The sequence below is a fragment of the Leopardus geoffroyi genome, chromosome A1 (genome assembly GCF_018350155.1).
Source record: "Leopardus geoffroyi isolate Oge1 chromosome A1, O.geoffroyi_Oge1_pat1.0, whole genome shotgun sequence".
Taxonomy (NCBI): Eukaryota; Metazoa; Chordata; class Mammalia; order Carnivora; family Felidae; genus Leopardus; species Leopardus geoffroyi.
Window position 1 is genome coordinate 145,510,802 of NC_059326.1, and position 23,697 is coordinate 145,534,498.

The 23,697-nt window shown below is 35.9% G+C and overlaps 2 protein-coding genes across 11 annotated transcripts in view; both read left to right on the forward strand.

Annotated features, from left to right (window-relative positions):
* ATG10 (autophagy related 10) overlaps positions 1 to 23,697 on the forward strand; it is a 445,276-nt gene that overhangs the window by 262,059 nt on the left and 159,520 nt on the right. The gene's annotated exons all lie outside the window — the stretch shown is intronic.
* Positions 19,458 to 22,143, forward strand: LOC123607909 (transcription factor BTF3-like). The gene has a single exon (XM_045497158.1). The coding sequence runs from the start codon at positions 20,061 to 20,063 to the stop codon at positions 20,418 to 20,420; it is 360 nt and encodes a 119-aa protein (XP_045353114.1). The 5' UTR covers positions 19,458 to 20,060; the 3' UTR covers positions 20,421 to 22,143.

The following is a 23,697-nucleotide window of genomic DNA, read 5'->3' on the forward strand; positions in this document are numbered from 1 at the left end:
AGAGGCCCAAGGATGGAAAATGGATGGAGTAGACTCATTCTGAATGTGATGCCCTGAGGAGTCTATTAGATCTTTTTATCTACATCCCCAGAGCTAACATGGTTCCTGTCTTTCCCCAGGCAGAGATAAATTTTTCCTTAAATTCTAGGAACTAGCACCTATCCTTTCAATAAATTGCTTTTTGTTTAGTTTAGCTCCAGAATCAGTTTCTATTGCTTGCAGCCAGTGAACCTTAAGACAGTATTGTATACCTATGTCGGTTCCTAAAGGATTTGAACTATATTGTGTAATCAGTAAGGCACTCTTGGCAATTTTTGAACAGAGAGCTTTATTTTTAAGACGATTTAGAGATGTCTTATTAGATTAGAACAAGGAGAGATTGAATTAGATTCACCATTAGAAGGCTGTTAAAATGTCCAAGCACAGGGGCGAATAAAGGCGCAAATTAGACTGATTGCAGGAGTAGAAAGAAGTGATGGAGAAGAGCAGGGTTGGTACTAGGGTGAGGCAAGAGAGGCATACTCACCTAGGATGAGTACCTCCTTAAATTTTGTGCTCTAGGTGCCTCTCTTATCTCATCCTAGATTTCACTCTGGAGATGATATTTAAAGGGAAAATTGAAGGGCTTAGTGACTGATTAGATACAGGAAATAATCATAATCATAATTATACCTGTCACTGTGCAGATATTGTTCTAAGCTCTTTACTTTTAACTGAAAAATACTGTGTAGGGTAAATTTTACTGTCTTCATTTTACTGTTGAGTAATGTGTCTGGGTTACCTAGGTCATAAGGGAAAGAGCTGAAGTGTAAGAAAAAGGGATTTAAATATGAGAATTCTACCAAACATATGAAGAAGAATTAGTGCCAGTTGTATGCAAGCTCTTTTAGAAAATGTAAGAAGAGGGACACCTCTCAGTTCATTTTATGAAGTTAGTGTTATTATACTGATACTAAAATCAAAGATAGTACAAAAAATAAAACTATAGATCTATATCCCTTCTGAATACAGATGGAAAAATCTTTAACCAATATTAACAAATAGAATTCATTGTAAAAATTATACAGCATGACCACATGTGGTTCATCTTAGAGATGCAAGACTAGTTTATATATTTGAAAAATAAATTAATACAACCCACTATGTTAACTGGTTAAAGAAGAAAAATGATATCAAATTAATCAACACTGAAAAAGCATTTGACAAAATTCAGCACCTGTTCTTGATACGAACTGAAAAATAGAAACAGAAGGAAACTTCCTTTATTTGATAAAATGTATAGTTAGTATTCTATTTAATGGTGAAAGGATGAATGCTATTGTCTTCAGTCTGGGAACAAGTCAAGATTATCTGTTCTCACCATTCTTATTCAAATATTGATAGAAGTCCAGCCTGTGTAATAAGGCAAGAAGAGGAAATAAAAGATACAGATTGGAAAGGAAGAAATACAACTGTCTCAATTTGCAGATGACATGACATAATTTTTTATATAGCAAATTCTAATAAATCTATTAAAAATGTTTTAATGTTTATATTTGAGATGGGGTGGTGAGGAGGGACAAAGAGAGAGAGAGGGAAACCCAGAATCCAAAGCAGGCTCTAGGCTCTGAGCTTTCAGTGCAGAGCCTGACATGGGGCTCAAACTCACGAGCCATGAGATCATGACCTGAGCCGAAGCTGGATGTTCAATTGACTGAGCCATCCAGGTGCCCCCTAAGAAGTTTATTTTTAAAAATGCAGCAAACCTAGAATTAATAAGTTAGTTTATCAAGCTCACTGGATACAAGAAAACATACAGAAGTCAATTATATTTCTGTATACTAGCAATGAACGTGTGGAAATGACTTTAAAAATATCCCTTATAATTGCTCTAAAGAATTGGAAAATACTTAGGTATAAATCTAATAAAATGTTAATAGGACTTATATGCTGAGGACCATAAAATGCTGATAAAAGAAGTAGCAGAAAATTACATAAAATGGAGAGATAGAAAGTATTCATAAATTGGAAGATTGGAGACAGAGATGATAACAATTCTCCGTAACTAGACATATAGATTGACACAATTCCTATCAAAATTCCAGTAAGATTTATTGTAGATATAGACAATATTGTCCTATAGTTTTTTTTTGAAAAATCAAATGAACTAGAATGGGAAGAATCAGCCTACCCGATTTTAAGACTTAATGTAGCCACAATAGTAAAGATTTTGTGGTATTAGTGGAGGGATAGACACATTGTTCTCAGTGAAATAGAATAGAGGCTCTAGAAATAGACCCATATAAATATGTTCACCTGATTTTTGGCAAAAATACAAAAACAATTCAGTTGAAGAAAGATAGCTATTGCAACAAATGTAGCTGGAGCAATTGGACTCCCAGAGGTAAGAAACCAACCCTGACCTACATCTTACACTTCATACAGAAATTAACTCAAAATAAATCATGGACTTAAAACTACAATATAAAACTGTAAAGCTTTTAGGAAGAAAATAGAGATTTTTGGGGGGATCTAGGACCAGGCAAAAAATTCTTTGACTTGAGACCAAAAGCATTCTCCATAAAAAGAAAAATTGGTAACTTGGACTTTCTCAAACTTAAAAGCTCTTGCTGTGCAGATGACCCAGTTAAGAGAATAAAAAGAGGGGCACCTGGGTGGCTCAGTCGGTTAAGCATCTGAGTTCGGCTCAGGCCATAATCTCATGGTTCATGGATTCGAGCCCCGCATTGGGCTCTGTGCGGCAGCTCAGAGCCTCAACTTGCTTCGGATTCTGCCTCTCTCTCTTGCTCTCTCTCTCTCTGTGCCCCTCCTGTGCTTGCACTCTGTCTCTGTCTCTCAAAAATGAATAATGTTAAAAAAAATTTTTTTAAAAGAGGATGAAAAGAAAAGTCCCAGAGTCTGGGAAATTATTTACAAACCACATATCCAGCAAAGGACCTTTATTGAGAATATATAAAGAGTTCTCAAAACTTAAACAGTCCAATAGAAAATAGTCAAAAGAAATGAAGGGACATTGGAGAGGATGTAACGATGCAAATTAAAACCATGATGAGATATCAGTACACACCTATCAAAATGGCTAAAACAGGGGCGCCTGGGTGGCGCAGTCGGTTGAGCGTCCGACTTCGGCCAGGTCACGATCTCAAGGTCCGCGAGTTTGAGCCCCGCGTCGGGCTCTGGGCTGATGGCTCAGAGCCTGGAGCCTGTTTCCGATTCTGTGTCTCCCTCTCTCTCTGCCCCTCCCCCGTTCATGCTCTGTCTCTCTCTGTCCCAAAAATAAATAAACGTTGAAAAAAAAATGGCTAAAACAAAATTTTAAATAGACAGAAAAACAGTTTCAACGTCAAAGCTGGCAAGAATACAGAGAAAGAGAATCACTGATACAACTGCTGGTTGAAATGTAAAATGATATGTGGTTTCTTAAAAAACTAAGCATTCAACTGTCATTTAATGCAGCAGTTACCTCCTAGGCATTTATCCTAGAGAAATGAAAACATATGTTCATTCAAAAACCTGCACACACATTTTTATAGCAGTTTTATTGGTAATAATGGAAAACTGGAAACAACCCTTTGATGGGTATATAGTTAGAAAACAACAACAACAACTGTGGCACAGCAATACTATGGAACACTATACAGCAATAAAAAGGAACAAAGTACTGATATGCACAACATAGATGAATCACCAGAGAAATATGCCGAGTAGATAAAACCAGTCCCCCAAGGTTATGTAATGTATGATTCCATTTATATACCATTCTTAAAATGATAAAGTTATAGATTGGAATACAGATTGCCAGTTAAGGCAAGAGAGAAAGCAAGGAGAGAAGTGTGGCTATGGAAGTACAACACAAGGGATCTTTGTGATGATGGAAATGCTCTGTATCCTCCCTGTATCAGTGTTCATATCCTTGTTTTAATTTTGCATTATTTTTGCAAGATGTAACAGTTGATGGCAATTGAGTAAAGGATAGACTTTTTGTATTATTAATTTATAATCCATGTATATCTGATGTGTTTTTATAATCATTTTAAGATTAAAAGTTTAGTTAAAAAATGATTTTAGATTTCAAAGTTAATAAAAAGGAGAATGAAGGTGCTTTTTAATATAACTGGGAAAATCCCATTCCTTTAATGTGGGTGGTTTCCAGAACTTATTTGAAAAATCCAAAGAAAATAAATTAACACAAATATGCTGATGTTTAATAGGCACTTAACATCTTAGAATTTTTTTATATTGTAGTAAGAGAAAACTTGTTGACTGAAACGGATCTCTAATTGATGTGATTTCAGGCAACAGGACCAGATCAAGTGGAGCAATCTTAGTAATGTAGGACATTTTTTGGGAAGGGAGTAATATATAGGCAGGTGTTCTTTCTAGGGACCTCATTTAGAAATCAGCTTTTCTGCTATGACTGCCTTTTTTTAAATTAACTTGTTTTATTTTTTATTTTTTTAAATTTACATCCAAATTAGTTAACATATCGTGCAACAATGATTTCAGGAGTAGACTCCTTAGTGCCCCTTACCCATTTAGCCCATCCCCCCTCCCACAATCCCTCCTGTAACCCTCAGTTTGTTCTCCATATTTGAGTCTCTTCTGTTTTGTCCCCCTCCCTGTTTTTATATTATTTTTCTTTCCCTTCCCTTATGTTCATCTGTTTTGTCTCTTAAAGTCCTCAAATGAGTAGAGTCATATGATTTTTGTCTTTCTCTGACTGACTAATTTCACTTAGCAAAATACCCTCCAGTTCCATCCACGTAGTTGCAAATGCCAAGATTTCATTCTTTTTGATTGCCGAGTAATACTCCATTGTATATAGATACCACATCTTCTTTATCCTTTCATCCATTGATGGACATTTGGGCTCTTTCCATACTTTGGCTATTGCTGATAGTGCTGCTATAAACATGGGGGTGCATGTGTCCCTTTGAAACAGCACACCCGTATCCCTTGGATAAATGCCTAGTAGTGCAATTGCTGGGTCATAGGGTAGTTCTATTTTTAGTTTTTTGAGGAACCTCCATACTGTTTTCACAGACTGCCTTTTTAAGGCTTAAAGAAAAAAACCTTATTTATCCATTTTGAGAGAGAGAGAGAGAGAGAGAGAGAGAGAACAAGCAGTGGAGAGGCAGAGAGAGAGGGAGAGAGAATTCCAAGCAGGCTCCTTGCTCTTAGTGCTGAGCCCAGCATGGGGCTCGATTCTTTGAACCATGAGATTATGACCTGAGCTGAAACCAAGGGTCAGACACTGAACCGACTGAGCCACCCAGGTGCCCCATGCCTTTTTAAGCTTTATTTTTTTCCCTTCCTTCAATTCTCTGCCTTCCATGACATTCAAGGAAGAATTTGACAGTGGAGTAGCACTAGAAGGATGCAACTCAGGAGTGATCATTTGAATGTAAACTTTTTCACTTGAAGTTAGGAATTGGATTTCTCCTTTAATATTATTAGCATGCTTTATTGGTAGGGAGATAGGATTTAATCTTGCTATTACAATAATTTCCATAAAATGTCTTCTTACAGATTTCACACCTTAGTGTGAACTAAGAAATTCCCAGGATACCTGCATGTTGAAAAACTTCTACCTAAAATTTAACAAGATCTATTTTTCCCATATTTTTGTAATGTGGACAAAATTGACTTGAATTATATCTCTTATTTATAGATTGCAGTGAAGGCTTTTCAAGAAGTGTTTTCAGTTGTATTAATACTGACTTAAGGTCATTTGGTTAATACATAGTCAGGGAGCTGTAGAAACCACATTATAAGGCCAGGGTTAATTAGTACCAGTGAAATCATATTATAGAGAATGTAATACTAAAAAGCTTTCTGAATAATAAGACTATTTCCATAACAAAATGTTTGAAACACATGTGTCTGATTTTCTTCTTGGAATGTAAAAATAATTGTATTTATAATAGATGTATCTACATACTTAAAATGGAAATATGGAATTTTTATAGAAATGCTACAAATTTGGTTAATAGCTTTTATATTTGAATATCAGTTTGAACATTTTTATTTTGGGTTGTCCCATTAAGTTATCTTCTAAATTTAGTATATGGTAAAAGTAATTATCAAACCAATGGAGGGAAAGAATGGTTATGTATTAAATGTTACTAGAATAGCCAGATAACTACTTGGAAAAACAAGATTGTGTACCATCTTCATATCATATGCCAAAACATCATATGCTAAATGCACAAATTCAAATATAAAAGTGCTAAAGGTAAACTATAGGTTTATATTTTTATAATATGAAGTGGCAGGGGCTTTCTAAACATGACACTGATAACAAAAAAAAATATGTTACTGATCTCTATTGGTATGTAACAAACCATGCTGAAACTTAGTGACTGAAAACAATGGTGTGATTGTATCTCTCTTAAGATCTGTAGATTGGTTAGGTTGTTACTCCAGGGTCTCACCTGGACTCATTTATGAGGCTGCTTTTGTCCGGTGGATTGGCTGGAGCTGAAGGGTCTAAGAGGCTGCAATATCTCCCTCTTTGTTGTGTCTTACTCAGTTGTCTGGCCCAAGCTTCTCTACATGGTGGCTGGGTCCTGAGGAAGTAAATCAGAAGGTACGGGGCAGAACCCATCCTAGGTGGCCTAGGAGGCCTAAGCTCCAGAAGTCACACTTCTGCCACATTGTATTGGTCACAAGTTGCAAGGTCAACCAGATATAAGGGGGTAAGTAAATAGATTCCATTTCCTGAGTAGCAGTATCTCATTACAAAGTAACATGGCCATAATGAGGCATAATTTTTTGGCATCCATTACTATAATGATCTCCCCCAGTATATCTCTTGCTATCTAGACACTGCCTGAAAACAGGAACCAAGTAGATTTGGGTAAAATTTTAGATATATCCCTTACCCTCTGAACATTTACTGCTTACTTTCTACAATTTAAGGTCTAAATAGGTTTGGATTATGTGGTAGCCTTTTTCTTTGCACTTGCCAACCATATCTGTACTACCCTTATTCATAATTGAAATAACTTTTTCAGTGACTTTAAGCAGTTTGATTATGATGTGCCTTAGTATAGTTTTCTTCATGTTTCTTGTGATTGGGATTCATTGGGCTTCTTATACATGTGGGTTTATAGCTTTATAAGTATTTACTTATCTCCCCTGACCCCATTCTTTTCCTTTGGGGACTTCATTTACACACATATTGGATTACTTGAAGTTGCCCCAGCTCATTGGTGCGCTGTTCATTTCTTTATTTGGTCTTTTTTTTTCTGTTTTATTTTGGGTAGTTTCATTGCTTTGTCTTCATGTTTACCAATCTTTTCTTCTGTGCTGATCTTTCTCAGATGTGTTTTTCATCTCTATAAATTTGGTTTGGGTCTTCCTGCTCTCTTCCCTCATCCCCAGTTTTATTGAGATATAATTGACATATATCAGTGTATGAGTTTAAAGTGTATAGCATGATGGTTTGGCTTACATATATTGCAAAATGATTACCATGATAGGTTCAGCTAACATCCATCTTCTCATATAGATAAAATAAAAAGAAAAGAAAGAAAAAACAAAAAAGAAATTGTTCTTCTGATGTGAACTCTTAGAATTTACTTTCTTAACAGCTTTCTTGTATATCATATAGCAGCGTTAGTTCTGGTAAGCATGTTGTACATTACACCCACAGTACTTATTTACCTTATAACTAGAGTTTTACCTCTTGGCCACCTTCCTCTAATTCCTCCTTCTCCCACCCTCCACCTCTGGTAATCACAAGTCTGATCTTTTCTATGAGTTTTAAAAAATGACACATTTAAGTGAGATCATATAGTATTTGTCTTGGGCTTATTTCACTTAACATAATGCCATCAAAGTCTGTTTGTATTGTTGTAAGTGGTAGGATTTCCTCATTTTGTTTTAACATTTATTTATTTTTAAGAGAGAGAGACAGAGTGTGAGCAGGGCAGGGGCAGAGAGAGAGGGAGACACAGAATCCAAAGCAGGCTCCAGGCTCTGAGTTGTCAGCACAGAGCCCGACGCAGGGCTCGAACCCACACTTTGAGATCATAACCTGAGCCGAAGTTGGACACTTAACTGACTGAGCCACCCAGGCACCCCAGGATTTAATTTTTAATGGCTAAATAATATTCCATTAATACTACAACTTTTATTCATTGATCCACTGATGGACACTTAAGTCGTTTCCATGTCTTGGCTATTGTAAATAATGCTGCTGTGCACATGCAGGTGCAGAAACTTTTTGTTTCAATGTTTTTGTTTCCTGTAGACATATTCCCAGAATTGGAATTGCTGGGTCATATGATAGTTATATTTTTTAATTTTTTGAGTATCCTCTATGTTTTTTTCCACAGTACCAATTTACAGTCCCACCAACAGTGCACAAGAGTTCTCTTTCCTTACATCAATACCAGCATTTGTTATCATTTGTATTTTTTATGATGGCTATTCTAACAGGTGTGAGGTGATATGTCATTATGGTTTTAATTTGCATTGCCCTAATGAATATATTCTGAGCATCTTCTCTTGTATCATCTCATGTTTTGTGTATCTTCTTTGGAAAAATGTCTCTTTAGGTCTTTTGCCGATTTTTAAATTGGGTTGTTATTATTATTATTAATATTTTGCTGTTGAATTGTATCACTTCTTTATATATTTTGGATATTAACCCCTTTCTGGGTATATGGTTTGCAAATACTGTTTTCCCATTCTGTAGGTTGTCTTTCCACTTTGTTGTTGGTTTCTTTTGTTGTGCAGAAGCTTTTTAGTTTGATGGAGTCCTATCTGTTGTTTCTTTTTCTTTTTTTTTTTAATTTTGTTGCCTGTGCTTAGATGTCATATCCAAAAAATAATTACCAAAACCCATGTCAAGAAGCTTTATTCCTATGCTTTCTTCTATGAGTTTCATGTTCCAAAGGTCTTTTTTTGAAAATCTACTAAACATGTTTAATGTTTCCTCTGGTTTAGGGGATGACAATTGATATTCATACACTAAATCTGGCCCACAAGATTTGTTTTGTAAATAAAGTTTTATTGAAGCACAGCCATGTCCATTCATTAACATATTGTTTGTGGCTGCTTTTTGCATTACAGTGGCTGAGTTGAGTAGTTGTTACAGAGACTGTATGGCCTGCAAAACCTAAATTATGTACTATCCTGCCCTTTACAAAGAAAAAAAAAAAATCTGACCCCTGGGCTTCTTGAACATAATGGTGGAATACGTATAATAACTGTTTTGCTATGTTTACTAATTCTATCAGTGATATCATTTCTGGGTTACTTTCAATTGATTTTTTTTTTTTTTTTGCTTCATTTTGACTTGTAGTTTTCTGCTTTTTTACATGCTTTTTTTTAAATTGGATGGCAGACTTGGTGGATTTTACTTAGTATGTGCTGGGTATTTTTGTTTTCTTTCTTTTTTTTTTTACATTTATTTATTTGATAGAGACAGAGACAACACAAGCTGAGAAGGGGCAGAGAGAGAGAGTGAGAGAATCCCAAACAGGCTCCGCACTGCCAGCACAGAGCCTGACATGGGGCTCGAACTCACAAAACTGTGAGATTATGACTTGAACCGAAACCAACAGTTGGAAACTTAACTGACTGAGCCACCCAGGCACCCCTATTTTTGTTTTATTCTAAATATTTTTTAACCTTGTTCTGGGATACAGTTAGGTTATCTGGAAACAGTTTGATCCTTTTCAAATCGGAAAGTTAAGCTTTGTTAGATGGGACCAGAGCAGCCTTTTGTGTGGGGTTGATTTTGCTCATTAATGAGATAAACCTCTTCAGAGGACTTTATCCAGTGCCCAATGAATTATGGCTAGGAGGACCCCAAATTACTCTCAGCCCTATGCAGGTATCAGTTTTCTCTAATTCTTTTGGATAGCTCTTTTCTTGACCTGAGTTTTTTCCTCAAACATATGAGCTAATCCATACTCAGCTGAAGATGTGAGGGATTTCTTTTTTCTGTGCTGCTCTCTCCTCTCTGATTGTTTGCCCTGAAAGCTCTTAACAGTCATGGCCTCCCTGGCTTCTCAGTTCCATCTCCTACAGTCAGGAAGCCTGGTTGGCTCGGCCTGAGTTATGCCTCCCTGCACTGTGGCCTGAAAACTCTCTCTAGGCAATAAGCTGGAACAATCTTAGGACTTACTTTCTTGTTTTCCCACATCTCAGGGATCCCATGTCTTTGCTGCCTGATGTCCAATGTCTTGAAAAATCATTCTTTCATATATTTTGTTAAGTGTTTTAGTTGTTTCAGGTGGCAAGATAAATCTCTTCTCTGTTACTTCCTCTTGCCTAGTGATATTTGTGTTTCACTACATTAAAAGTAAATAACAATGCTATAGAACATACTGTAAACAAAGTTGAAAGACAAATGACAAACTGGGAAAAGCATTTGCAATTATCGTATCCTGCTAAGGATTAATAGCTCTAATATATAGAGGCCTTGTCAATCAATAAGAAAAAGATGAACAATCCCAATAGAAAAATGAAAATGATATTTTTATTTGTTTATTTGCTTTTATTAGTGGGCAGTTGGCAAAAGAACAAATTAAAATGACCAATAAATATGTGAAAAGATTTTCTGTTCTAATAATATCAAAGAGATACTAATAGAAATGACACAGAAATACCACTTTCATCTATCATATTGCCAAGGAAGAAAACAAATGGTGATATACATTGGTGACAAAACAGGTACAGCCTTTCTGGAATGCAATCTGGTAATATGTATGAAAATTAAAATAGTTACTTTTCTTAGCAATTCTAATTCTCGAAATTTGTCCTAATGAATAATCCCATAAATTTATAAGCAAAAAAATTTATTGTAGAATTACTGATAAAAACCGGAAATAACTTGAGTATTAGTTATTAGTCAAGTGATTAATCTTTATATATGCAATTATTTATTTTAAATCCTACAGTAATTATTTTTATAATTTTTTACAGTTATTTTCCTCAGTTGTTAAATATAGGTATGTATATACATTCAGATTATGACTAGTCTATTGCAAACAATGAGGTAGATAGATATTTATTAACACAAAAAGATGTCTTCAACATATTAAGTGAGGAAGACAAGTTATAAACTATTATGTATAGATGATACCATGGGAAATATACATATATATAAATACACACATATACATACACATACAGTAGTTCTCTGGAAGATAGAATTACAGGTGATTTTTCTTTTTAAAACATTTTTTTAATGTTTATTCATTTTTGAGAGACAGAGAGAGACCGAGTGTGACTGGGGGAGGAGCAGAGAGCAAGAGGGGCAGAAATTGAAGTAGGCTGCAGGCTCCAGACTTTAAGCTGTCAGCACAGAGTCCTATGCGGGTCTTGAACCCACAAACTGTGAGGTCATGACCTGTGCCAAAGTCAGATGTGAATGAGCCGCCCAGGTGCCCCTGATTTTTATTTTCTAGTTTCTCTTCTCATATTTAAAAATTTTTAAAAATAATGAGCATGTATAACTTCTACAGTCAGAGACAGACAAATAAACCAGAAAGGAAACCCTCACAGAGAAGCCTTATAAAGTTCTGAGACACTAGGTTTTATAAAATGAAAATGAGGGCTCCTGAGAGGCTCAGTTGGTTAAGCATCCAACTCTTGATTTCAGCTCAGGTCATGATCTCATGGTTTATGAAATCAAGCTCTGCATCAGGCTCCATGATGACAGTGTAGAGCTTGCTTGGGATTCTTTCTCTCCCTCTCTCTGTCTTTGCCCCTTCCCTGCTTGCGTGCTCTCTCTCTGTCTCTCTCTTTCAAAATGAATAAGTGAACTTTAAAAAAAAAAATGTTTATTTATTTATTTTGAGAGGTGGAGAGGAGCAGAGAGAGGGAGAGAGAATCTCAAGCAGGCTTCAGACTGTCACTGCAGAGCTTGATGTTGTTGGTGGACTGGCAGGGTGGGGATGGGGGGCTCAATCTCACAGATCGTGAGATCATGACCTGTGCTGGAATCCAGAATTGGCTCCTTAACTGACTGAGCCACCCAGGTGCCCAAACATCTTTGACTTTAATAATTTTTAAAGTCATTATTTTTAACGTATCACCTAACAATATTTATGTCACAGGTAATAAACATCCAACAAAGAGTAGTTTGATTTTTAAAATTATTTTTTAAAAGTAAAATAAGAGACTAAGAATAGTTTTTACCAGACATCAAATTTACTTGGACAATGGGATGAGTTTATTATTATTATTATGATAAAATTAGGAGATACTAATTATCTCTGTATGTGAGCCGCCTTTGATTTCATTTTAACTCCATTTTTGTCTATAATGTGATCTTTGATTAAAAGAATTGCAGGGGCGCCTGGGTTGGCTCAGTTGGTTGAGCGTCCGACTTCAGCTCAGGTCATGATCTCGCGGTCCGTGAGTTTGAGCCCCGCATCAGGCTGTGTGCTGACAGCTCAGAGCCTGGAGTCTGTTTCAGATTCTGTGTCTCCCTCTCTCTCTGACTTTCTCCCATTCATGCTCTGTCTCTCTCTGTCTCAAAAATAAATAAAAACGTTAAGAAAAAAGAAAAAATAAAGAATTGCAGATTATTTTGTTTTATTTTAACCAGGAGTGGTATATATACTTGCAGCCAGTATTTTCTTTCTCCCCCAGCACATCACAGCCCACCGTGGCTCCTGCTTGGCTCCTCCTGGCTGGGGAGGGATGACATTAGACAGGAAGCGCCAAGGTTTGTATCACTGCTGAAGAAGTTGGGCCAGTGTTTTGGTGTCTTTCCCCATGAGAGTCTCTCAGCTTTCTCTCAGTTTCTAAACCACTTCTTTACTCCTAGATATAACCTGTCTTCTAAAGAAAAAACCTTGTGTTTCTTACAATAAGGTGTATTACTTTAGCGGGAAAATTAACAGACATTAATGAACTTGAACCCTTACATTTCTTTATCTCTGTGCACCCTTATGACAGACCAACTCTTGAAACTTTGCAGAGACAAGCATTCTGTCAGCTTCTTTCCTTTGCCTTACATGTAGTTGGCTTGCCACTAATATTGTACAATAGGAACCGGGGTTTATTATCAACGATACTACTGACCTTTCAAATGAAAACACTGGCACATTAGCGTTCACATGGATATCATTTCTATAGTCCAATAAAGACTCCTAAAGCTTCACTTCTACAGTCTGTCTGGGTTTGGAATATTTTTATGCTCTGCTGTGAGAAAAGCAGGTGCACTTGCACATTTATTTCTAAGATTTGTCTATTTTGTCATATGATTTGGGTTTAAAATTTCTGCAGATGTCAATCTCAGCCATTTTTGCTATTAGTAGAGGAGCTTAAAAGGTAGCTCTTATAAGTCTAACTTCATATTTATTTTAGAACAGCTTAAACCTTGTAGCCTATTTTCTCTCTGATATGTTTTTTGTGGAATAACTTAAATCCAAAATTAGCTCAAAATGGAACCCTTCCCCTGTTGGAATATTGCTGTTTTAATACCTCACAGTCTTTTCCAGTTCGTGGTATCGACACTGCTTTGCAATTTGTTTTGCTGCCCTCTAGCCCTTTGGATCTCCTTTCCATTATTGTATTTTCTTGGTGGGTGCCTGTGCCAGGTTCTGAGGCATCGAGGGGAGGGGTCTATAGGTTGTGGGCTCACTAGGCCAACTTTATTACTGAAGTCTTGAGAGCTCATAATGAGACCCATCTATCTAAAATATGACAAAGTTTGTTAGCTGATGTTAGCATCCTAGTGAGAATTGTGAGCTGGCCTGGTAATTTAGCATTTCATTCTAAAGTGAAGGTTTCTATGAACACATTACATAGACTAATGGACTTCCTTAGCAAAAGAAATAACCAATTAGTAATTCCATATCCTTTTATAACTGTGCTCTGCCACTCCCCACTGCCCCAATTTTTGTTGTAAAATAATCAGATCAAATAATATCTTCTGTCTTCTAACTACTGTCTTTAATATTCATACTATTATATATATATATATATATATATATATGTCTTCAACTATACTTAGAAAACACATACAAAGAGATACCTATGAATTACATACAAAGAAATCTTACGAGTTACCTCAAGATTAAGGTAAATTCGCTCCATTTGCTTGGTAGTTGTGTACGGTTTTTGAAGCAATAATATATTTTATTTTTGCATATGGCAAAATTAGATCCCCCGCAAAATTACAGCCAGTTATATTTAAAATATCTTAAAGTTGTTATAAATTTGTAAAACAGAATTTCCAGTCAACATTGTTTTTTTTTTTGAAGAAGGAATTTTCTTTTCTTTCTTGAGGAAGAAATATCATGTAAATAGAAAGCATTTTTATTGTTGTTATGGGTGCTAATGACCTTTATCCCTCCAAATATTAGTATTAAAATTTAAAAACACCTTTTGCCAAACCCAAACATTCCTCAATAAAGATCAAAGGTCACAGAGCTGTGATGATTCAGTAGTAAAATATCAAAGTATTTAGAAAGTCTTTTTTACAGTTGCTTAAATTAGGTGAAAAGATTTATCGAAAGATCTAGGACCATCTCCAATTACAACAAAATATTTGCCCAAAGAAGTCTCAAGAGAACTTACAACAGATTCATTCTGCAAGAATTTTAACCTCAGCAACAAGGTAGCCATCTTTAAAACCTAAACCCAAACTGGAAACTTGAATCATTTTCTTCATTTAATTTAAAAATACATTTCAAATAATTTCCCATGATAGTGGCTCCATTTTAATAGTTGAAGATGCCAAACTTATAAGGTGTAAAATAATAGGCATATTTCTACTCTAGTAGACTTATTTTTCCTTAACTATCATTCATGTTGTTCACAAAACCAAACAAACCAATCTTGTAAAATTGGGATGGTGTTTATTATACCCTGTTCACAGTAGTGCGGGCCTAGGAGAAAATTGGTGTATGGATCTGGAGAACTAGAAGGAAGAGAATTGACATTTTAACACTGGTTTAACAAAACAAAACAAAAACCCATAAAGTTACCATATGGAAATGAATCAATTGTTGCTCTAAAGAAATCTTGTTTCCCACTGTGACATTCAGTGTAGATTCTGCAGTAGTTTTATTGTCTCATTCAAGATGTTCAGGAAAGTTGTCTTTCAGCCCAGGCTCTCAGAAGCTAAGTCCAGGTATGATGAGGGAGGGTGAGGCAGGCTGAGGGGCAAAATACAGGCTGGCACAGCCACTGCCACCAGCACCCCCGCAGGTGGAATATGTGTGATATTCCTCAAACACTCCTGGCTACCCAAGAACAAAGGAAAGGGGTTTAAGTGCTTGCCATGGTAATGTAGAAACAAAGACAAATGAAAAATTAAATTCCCTTACTGCCTACAGCCCACTGATAAGTCCTTGAAACCCAGCAGAGTGGCATCCCTCTAGGAGATCAGCTGCCTAAATGATGACAGTTTGCTAGGGGCAAAAGAGAACCTTAGCTTAACATTATCCCAACCTTGAGGATCCTGTAAGTCTACTTCCTTTATCTCAGCTGCCCCAGGATATATGCTAGCAATCATACTCTAAGCTTATGCCTCCCCCCTCCCCCCCCCCCCCCCCCCCCGCATATACATCTAAAGGGTTTCATGACTGAGGTTTTATTAAATGGTAAAAAAATGGTGTTTCCCTAGCAACAGTTAGCCCCTCAAGGTCCTGGAAACCTTGCTTCCAAAATTCCTTAGAGACTTAACTCTATCCCTGACCCCCTCCCAACCTGAGGTTTATAATGAGTTACCCATCATGACCCCACTGCAGCTCTTCCTGCCCACAGGTCCTGTCCCCTGCTTTAATAAAATCACTTTTTTGCACCAAAGACATCTTCAAGAATTCTTTCTTGGCCATCAGCTCTTTACCCCATGAACCCCATCACTCCAGAACTTCATCAGGTAAAGGCATTAAATACTTTTAGTTTGGTTAATTAATTAGTTTTGAGACAGAAGAATGAAACATTTAGTCTCTCCTTAGGTTTAGTATTTTAATACCTAAAGAAATAGAATATATGGTAATAGTGAACTTAATTTATTTTTATTGAGCTCAGCCTTTTCTTTTTAATTATTTGCTAATGTTAGTTTTAACATAGTGCAGATCATTGTTTCTAGACTTCCATACTTGATTACCTAAAGACAAAGCTGTTAGCTAGTGGGATCAATGAAAAGTTTTCAGGTCCTTTAAGAATTGAATAAGATTTATGGAAACAGTCCTAGTCAGCTGCAAAAACAATATGAGTTAACAAGAACTGAATAGATAGTTCTCTTTTAAATGGTCCCCAATAAGCCACGCTGACCAAATTGCATGGAACTTTGTTCAGCCTACCCACAACACATAGACTTGTTGACAGCATTGAAGTAAAACAGAAAAATGAATCTATAAGAGCAATAAAGCAGCATTACATTTTGAATTTAATTTAATTTAGATTTAAGTAGGGACTTAAAACTGACCTGAACCATGACCAAAAACTAGACAAAACAATACTAATTTGTAGATCTTCTTTCCCTCACCAAAAGGAAAATAAAAAGCTATCTGAGTAGTGGTTCAAACTGCAACCTACCTAGATTTATATTTTCTTAGATTACTCATTGGAAAAACACCATAAAAACAAGAAAAATCTAAATGATTTGTCAGCCAACCTCAATATGTTATTTAATTGGAAAAAAAAGTATAACTTCCCAGAGAAAAGAGTGGATGCAGTTTGTCCTCTATTTCATGGTAGTGTAATGAATTTAAAAAGTATTTTAATTGCTACCAATATTTAATAATTACTTTAAAAACAGTAAGTGCTTACATATATTGAGTAATTTCAGTTAAGATGAAATGTATTTAAGGGATAGTGGTGTAATTATTAATTGATAAAGTATTATAATTCACTATGTATGTTTCTCTTTTAATCAGAAATAATAAGTGTATATTTAAATATCATTTATGTATATTCTTTTTCTATAAGTGGAATGACATTTATAGATATAGGAACCTTTAATTTACAATGACTGAGACTACATCAAATTAATGATTAGTAACAGTAGAGTAAATATGTAATGTTTTACATTGTGTATGTTGGACTATACCTCTTATTCAGAAAATAGTGGTGTTTCTCTTTTAAAGTCAATAACGGTAATCATAAACAAGATAATTCCATCAGCACAATCAGTCTTACTCTGCATATATTAATTTAGCACAGTATTGCACTTAATAAATTATCATTAATCATAAATACATTTTCACATGTGCATATTTAAGTTTTTTAATGTTTGCTTCTTGGTTTTTCTGTAGGGCTAAGGTATAAGACACTCATTTCAAATCTAAGAAGCCGCATAATCAGTCTTTTGAAGCCCACTGCAATCAATATCTATGCAAATGGGGTAGTTATGGAATTTACACTGCTTTGTCAATCAATCACTAGTCAAGTCCCCCCCTACACTCAATATACTCATAGATTTTTTTCTTTTTTAAGGAGAAAACTTTTTTTCTTTTTAAAGAAAGAGACTTCCTTTTATTTGTTATATAAACAAGTGCTACAGCTTTTCCTGCCTCTACCTCTTCATACTTACCTGCCAGCACAGTGAGTCAGCCCATGCTGCCAGTCTCTTTCTATGTGGTGGTGGTCAGGCTCCAGGCTTCCTGAGCGCCACCTGTGGCCTCCTATGGCCCTGTCTTTGAGTCTGAGTTCTTGAAAGAAGGAATGGACCTTTGGGACTCAGCTGGTTGGACCAGCCTCCCTAGAGTATTGATCATTTGCTGCTTGTCCACTGGCAGAGAAGTCTTCAGTGGGTCACTGAAGGGCTCTTTCTTTCACCTTGATTATGTCAAGTTCTTGCCAAGGACTTGGTGGGGACATAGAAACCTTGCTAACTAAATAAGCAGAAGATGGAAACTGAGAAGGATAGTTAATTAGGTGGAATTTCAAAATTGGGGTTCAAGGTTTATTTGCATTGCATGGAGTAATGGACTGTAAGAAGAAATGTAATAAGGAGAAATCTGAAGTTTTACACTTAGATTAAAGAGAAAAAACAAATTACTAAACATATACAAAGTAGGGAAAGTCTGGTTAATAGTACTTGCAGTGAAAAACAAAATAAAGTAAAAACTAGATCTTTTTTTTGGCTACCTATAACCACGGTATGAATCTTTAGTCTTGAGGACTGCTGAAGAAGCTAATGCATCTGTTTTCTGTTGGTCAGCTCACATCTGGTGGATGCATTGAGTTCTGTTCTGAAACTTTTAAGAATAAGTCTGAAAAACTTGAACCTTTATAGAAGAGGGTAACTTAGATGATGAGGAAGCTAAAAGTGTTAGAAGTTTAAAGTAGGGAGAATGTAGGTAGAATGTGATGTTGCTCTTCAAATACTGAAAACATATCTGCAGACTCAGTATGTGAGTAGGAATTAAGTTCCTAACTAAGTTCTGGGTTATGAGTATACACACACAGGGTTATTCCCTTGTGTAAGTGGAGTCTGGGGATGGATAGTCCAGGGCTAGAGCAACCCTTCCACAAAGTCATTGAGGACTATGACTCTAATATCGTCTCCGAATGATTATTTCCATCTTCAGGATCACCTCATGGTAAATCACGGGAACTCCTGCAGTCACATCCCTATTCCAGACAGCAAGAAGATGATGAGTATGGTGTGGGGGAAAGCCACACCTTCTTTCTTTTAAGAAACCTTCTCAGAATTTGTACTGACATTTTTTGGGGAACTTAGTCTTATGGCCACACCTGGCTGCCATGGAAGCAGAATAAAAGCAGTAGGTAGCAGCAGTAGGAGGCTTAAAAAGGACAAATTTTACTAAATATAGAGAAGAATTTCCTAATAGTTTTGTGTGCCCCAAATTGAATGGGCTTTTTTAGAGATACCAATGTAACTGTTGTTGAACATTCAAAAACAAACTAGAAAATTGCCTATCAGGGATGTTTTAGGGAGAGACATGATAGGTACAGTTCCTTCTGATACGATGTGCCAGGATTATTTCAATATATGTGTGCACAGGCCATACTGAGTTTTAGTTTAACTTTTCTTATGAGAGATTTTGATAAAATTAGATTTTTACTTACTACATCTCAATAATGACAAATATTCCTTAAAGTAAATACTACACAAGTCTTGTTTTCATGTTTTTCAGAAGCCAGCATTTTCTTTTAATGGAAAGCACTAGTGAAATAGTATTCTGTGGACACATAATGACCCCACACACTTAGCAATCTTTCTGATGCTTGAAGTTTTATGCCTTATGAATTTTCTTACTGATTTGTTTGCTATAGGAAGTATTGATCAATTGATTAAAGCAGATTTCATTCAATATAGCTATAGGACAGATACATTTGTATCACAAGATACAAGATATAAGATTTGTAACACATGAAACATATAGTATCTTTCATTTTGTGGTGGATTTTTATTTTCCTTTGGTATTTGAATTGTGTGAATTTCTTTAGAAAATATTAAGATATTAACATATTAACATGTTAACACATTAATGTGGTAGGTGTGTGGTAGGTGTTTTGGATTTGTATTCACAATTGTATAATTAAGAGATCTAACATATTAAAGTTACGAGTTTTATAATTTTAAACGATACTACCCTGTCTGCACCATAAGTCTGTGGGAGGTAGACTGAAAACACTCTACTAGTATGTCTAGGCCCGTGCTCATTCTCGCTGACACAGATAAGATTGAGAAATTAGACACAATAGTTATTGGATGCCTACTCCATTAGAAACAGAAGGAGAAAATCTATTACTTGCCAGATTAGAAAAATGTCATATAAAAAAGAAACTCTGGCTCTAGTATCCTCTTGTGTCCCCATATGTGTGTATCTAATCTCAGCTGGTCCACCTGAGAATACCCCCTGCACCCTGAGTGCAAACATCCCCTGCACGCGGTCCCATTTCTGTTCCAACAGGATGAAACAAGCTGAAGTAGAAGAAACTCACTGAACTGCAAGCACAAGTGCGCATTGGTGGGAAGGGAACTGCTCACGCAAAGAAGAAGGTGGCTCCTAGAACAGCTATAGCTGGTGATAAAAAAAAAAAAAAAAATTCAGTTCTCCTTAAAGAAGTTGGGGGTAAACGATATATCTGGTATTGAAGAAGTGAATATGTTCACAAACCAAGGAACAGGGGTCCACTTTAAGAACCCTAAAGTTCAGGCATCCCTGGCAGCGAAAACTTTCACCATTACAGGTCACGCTGAGACAAAGCAGCTGACAGAAATGCTACCCAGTTTCTTGAACCAACTTGGTGCAGACGGTCTGACTAGTTTAAGACTGGCTGAAGCTCTGCCCACACAGTGTGTGGATGGAAAGGTACCGCTTGCTACCGGAGAGGAGGGCGATGATGACGTTCCAGATCTTGTGGAAAACTTGGATGAAGCTTCAAAGAAGGAAGCAAATGAACAGAGGCACCTTCTGAAGAAGATAAAACTTGAAGGAGTTACTGGGAGCTATTTTATATTATGACTGCTTTTTAAAACTATTGTTCATGGATCTGATAAAATCTAGATCTCTAATATTTTTAAGCCCAAGTCTCTTGGACACTGCAGCTCTTTTCGATTTTGGTTATACACAATTCATTCTTTGCAGCTAATTAAGCTGAAGAAGCCTGAGAATAAAGTTTGAAACAAGGTTAGTAAAGTTCTCTGCCTAGCAAAAAAAAAAAAGAAAAAAAAAAGAAAGAAAAGAAAAGAAAAGAAAAGAAAAGAAAAGAAAGAAACTTTGTTTCCAAGATTCCAAACAGGTAAATCAAATGTTATTAACAGTACTCTGGTAGACATTGTTAGATTGTGGTCTTTTAGAGACTTAAATGGATTTTCCAGAATATAAACACACTGCCCACACTTGGCCTATCTATACATATTTTCAAGGCATAGTTTTGATTATTTATATCTGTGTCTGTATCTGTACCTATTCATTTTAGTTATAGTGAATAATTTTAGAAAGCATTTTGCTTCAACCTAGCGTTCATATGGTTCAAGGCATAGAAGGACAGGGTTGCGGGGAGCTCTTAGGGAGACGGTCCTCCACAGTGCCTAACTGATGCCCTTTCATGATATGTGTTAGATGGTGTACAGCTCAGCTCTGCTTCAGGAAAGCAACTATTGGATCCCAGCTGTTTGGTCCTCCTGTTTCTTGGCTTCTAGGCCTTATCTCACGCTCAATTTGAAAACTTTTCATTTGAGGGATCCTAATTTGATCCTCAGATGAAATCCTTAACTCATATGATAGGCACTGTGTTGAACTGACTTGCGTCATGCTTTCTAAAGATCATGACTTGTTTTGCAGGGAGAAAGATTAAATTAAAATGGAGGGGTTGATTACTTTTGCCACTTTCCTTGTTTCTTCCCAACTTCTCCCAAAGAAAAAAGGACGGAGCTTTTCCACCACTTGTTTTTTCTAAAAGCTTGCACAAATAACTAGCTCATCAGGCCTCAAGTTCTTTATCTGCAGACAAGGGTAATAATATCTGTTATGTAAGGATTATGGCAATTAAATTTAGTAAACATCTTCTGAGCTCTTTCTGTATCCTTGGTCTAGTAAATGGTAACATAATTTCTTTGTAAACCTTTTAGCACAGTATCTGATACATGGAGATCAACAAGTATGATTCCTTTTGCATTCTAAAATGAGGTCCTAATATAATAGGGACCCCATTGAGTCCATAGTCCCAGCCCTTATCCCATGAACCTCTCAGTTTATCTGTTGCATGCTGTGTTTAGGGGATTGGGATTGAGTCTTACATAAATGTGCCTGCCCCTTTCTTTTTCTTTTTCTACCACATATCTGTGGCTTGTTAATAGGTCCATTCCTCAGCTTGTCTCTCTTGTCCTACTTCCCTCCTAAAAGATTCATCTTTCTTTTAGAAATCCATACTAAATTACAGTGCATGTATGTATGCCTGGGGTGGGCTTCAATGACTCCCCAATTGCTTCTGCCTACAGGTTTTGGTTTGTTTTGTTTAAAGCTCAATGAGTGTTGATCACAAAATGATCATACCTATGTATCCGATACCCAGATAAAGAAACAGAACGCAGGACCCCCCTCTTGACACTTTCAGTCACTACTTGCTGTCTAATCGTTCGTTACACTAATCTGACTTCTACACTAGACTCATTTTGCCTCTTTGTTTGTTTGTTTGTTTGTTTGTTTGTTCTTCTAAGGATTTTATTTTTACATAGTCTCTACACCCAACATGGGACCTAAACTTACAACTCTGAGGTCATGAGTCTCATGCTCCACTGACTGAGACAGCCAGGTGCCCTTGTCTCTTTTTTCTTAACATTATATAAATATATCACATAGTGCATATTGTATCTGTCTTATTTTGTTCAACCACATGTTTTTAGATAATACTAAAATATTTTCTATTGGTTTTGGATCTAACTTTGTACATTTACAAAATATCAATATAAAAAATTAAATAAAAGTAACCTGTTTTGCTGTATAATATTCAGGAAACTGATTTAACATTTGATTTTGCAGTCAAACCAAATAGTGATGTAAATTGACCAGTTACTATACTAGTTTTGGCTGCCATATTGAGATTAGCTAAAGGCAATAGAATAGAGTTACAATTTAAAACTAACAGTTTTTGGGATGCCTGGGTGGCTCAGTTGGTAGAGCATCCAACTCTTTGATCCCAGGTTTGTGAGTTCAAGCCCCACATTGGGCTTGGAGCCTACTTAAAAAAAAAAAACAACAACTGATGTTTTTTTTCTTAAACACCATTATTTTCTTAAATTCACTTTTAAGCAAGAGTCTAAGGAAGTATACTTTTAGAGGCCTGCTGGTCTTAAACGGGAGATAGAACTTAAGTTTTATCACTGAAGTTCTATGTGAAATTATAGTGAATCATCATTAATAAAATCTTTTGTTATTATTTCCCATAGGAAAAACATTTAGGATATAAAGTTATATTTGTTTATATGTATTTTAATTTCAAAATATGTAGTATTTATTGATGTAGGTGTTATGAAATAAATGTGACATAACATGAGTTGATTGTTATCAGTTTATACTGCGTCCATGGAGTCTAGAAGGGACTGAATTATTATGATGAACACCTTATAATATCAGTGTTTGATGTCACACACTTGCACATAATGACATCAACACAGCTGGAGCCTGATAAATGGCCTTCCTTGACATTTTCTCTGCAGAAAATGTCAGTAATTTCGTTCAGGAATGAAATTTTCTCTACAGAAATGTTCACAAGTTGTTCAGTAGTTTACTGCACTGCTATTGGCTAATAGGGTAAATGGATTACCATAAGGAATGAAAGAAGCGTAACGTTCATTGGATATTACTGTTTCCAGTTTACAACAAACCACATCATGTTTCCTCTGTTCATTCAACATTGAATATATATTATGTTAAATGAAAATGAATCACATATTCTGAATATTTTTCTTCTACACTTCAGAATGCTTTTTAAGATATTGTCTAACTGCCAGCTAATTTACAGCTCTGAAACCTTGTATCATTTCTGAATAGAGCATTCAATAATTTAAAGTGAAATAAATCACTGTATGATGAATTGCTGATAAATCTTTTGGGTTGTAAGGGTTTCTTTGCTATAGCCTTATATGTAATTGTACATTTTAGCAGGGATGCCCTCTGAACATTAGAGGACATATTCATGAGCTGAATTTCCAAAAACAAATCTAATGATTTGACAGCCCTGCTCAAAAGACAGCAGCTCAGCATTTTAGAACTTGCCATGCATTGGATGACAGAGTCA

Excerpts from the sequence above, each read along its gene's own strand:
- LOC123607909 (XM_045497158.1), top strand. The coding sequence starts at position 20,061 with ATGTTCACAAACCAAGGAACAGGGGTCCACTTTAAGAACCCTAAAGTT.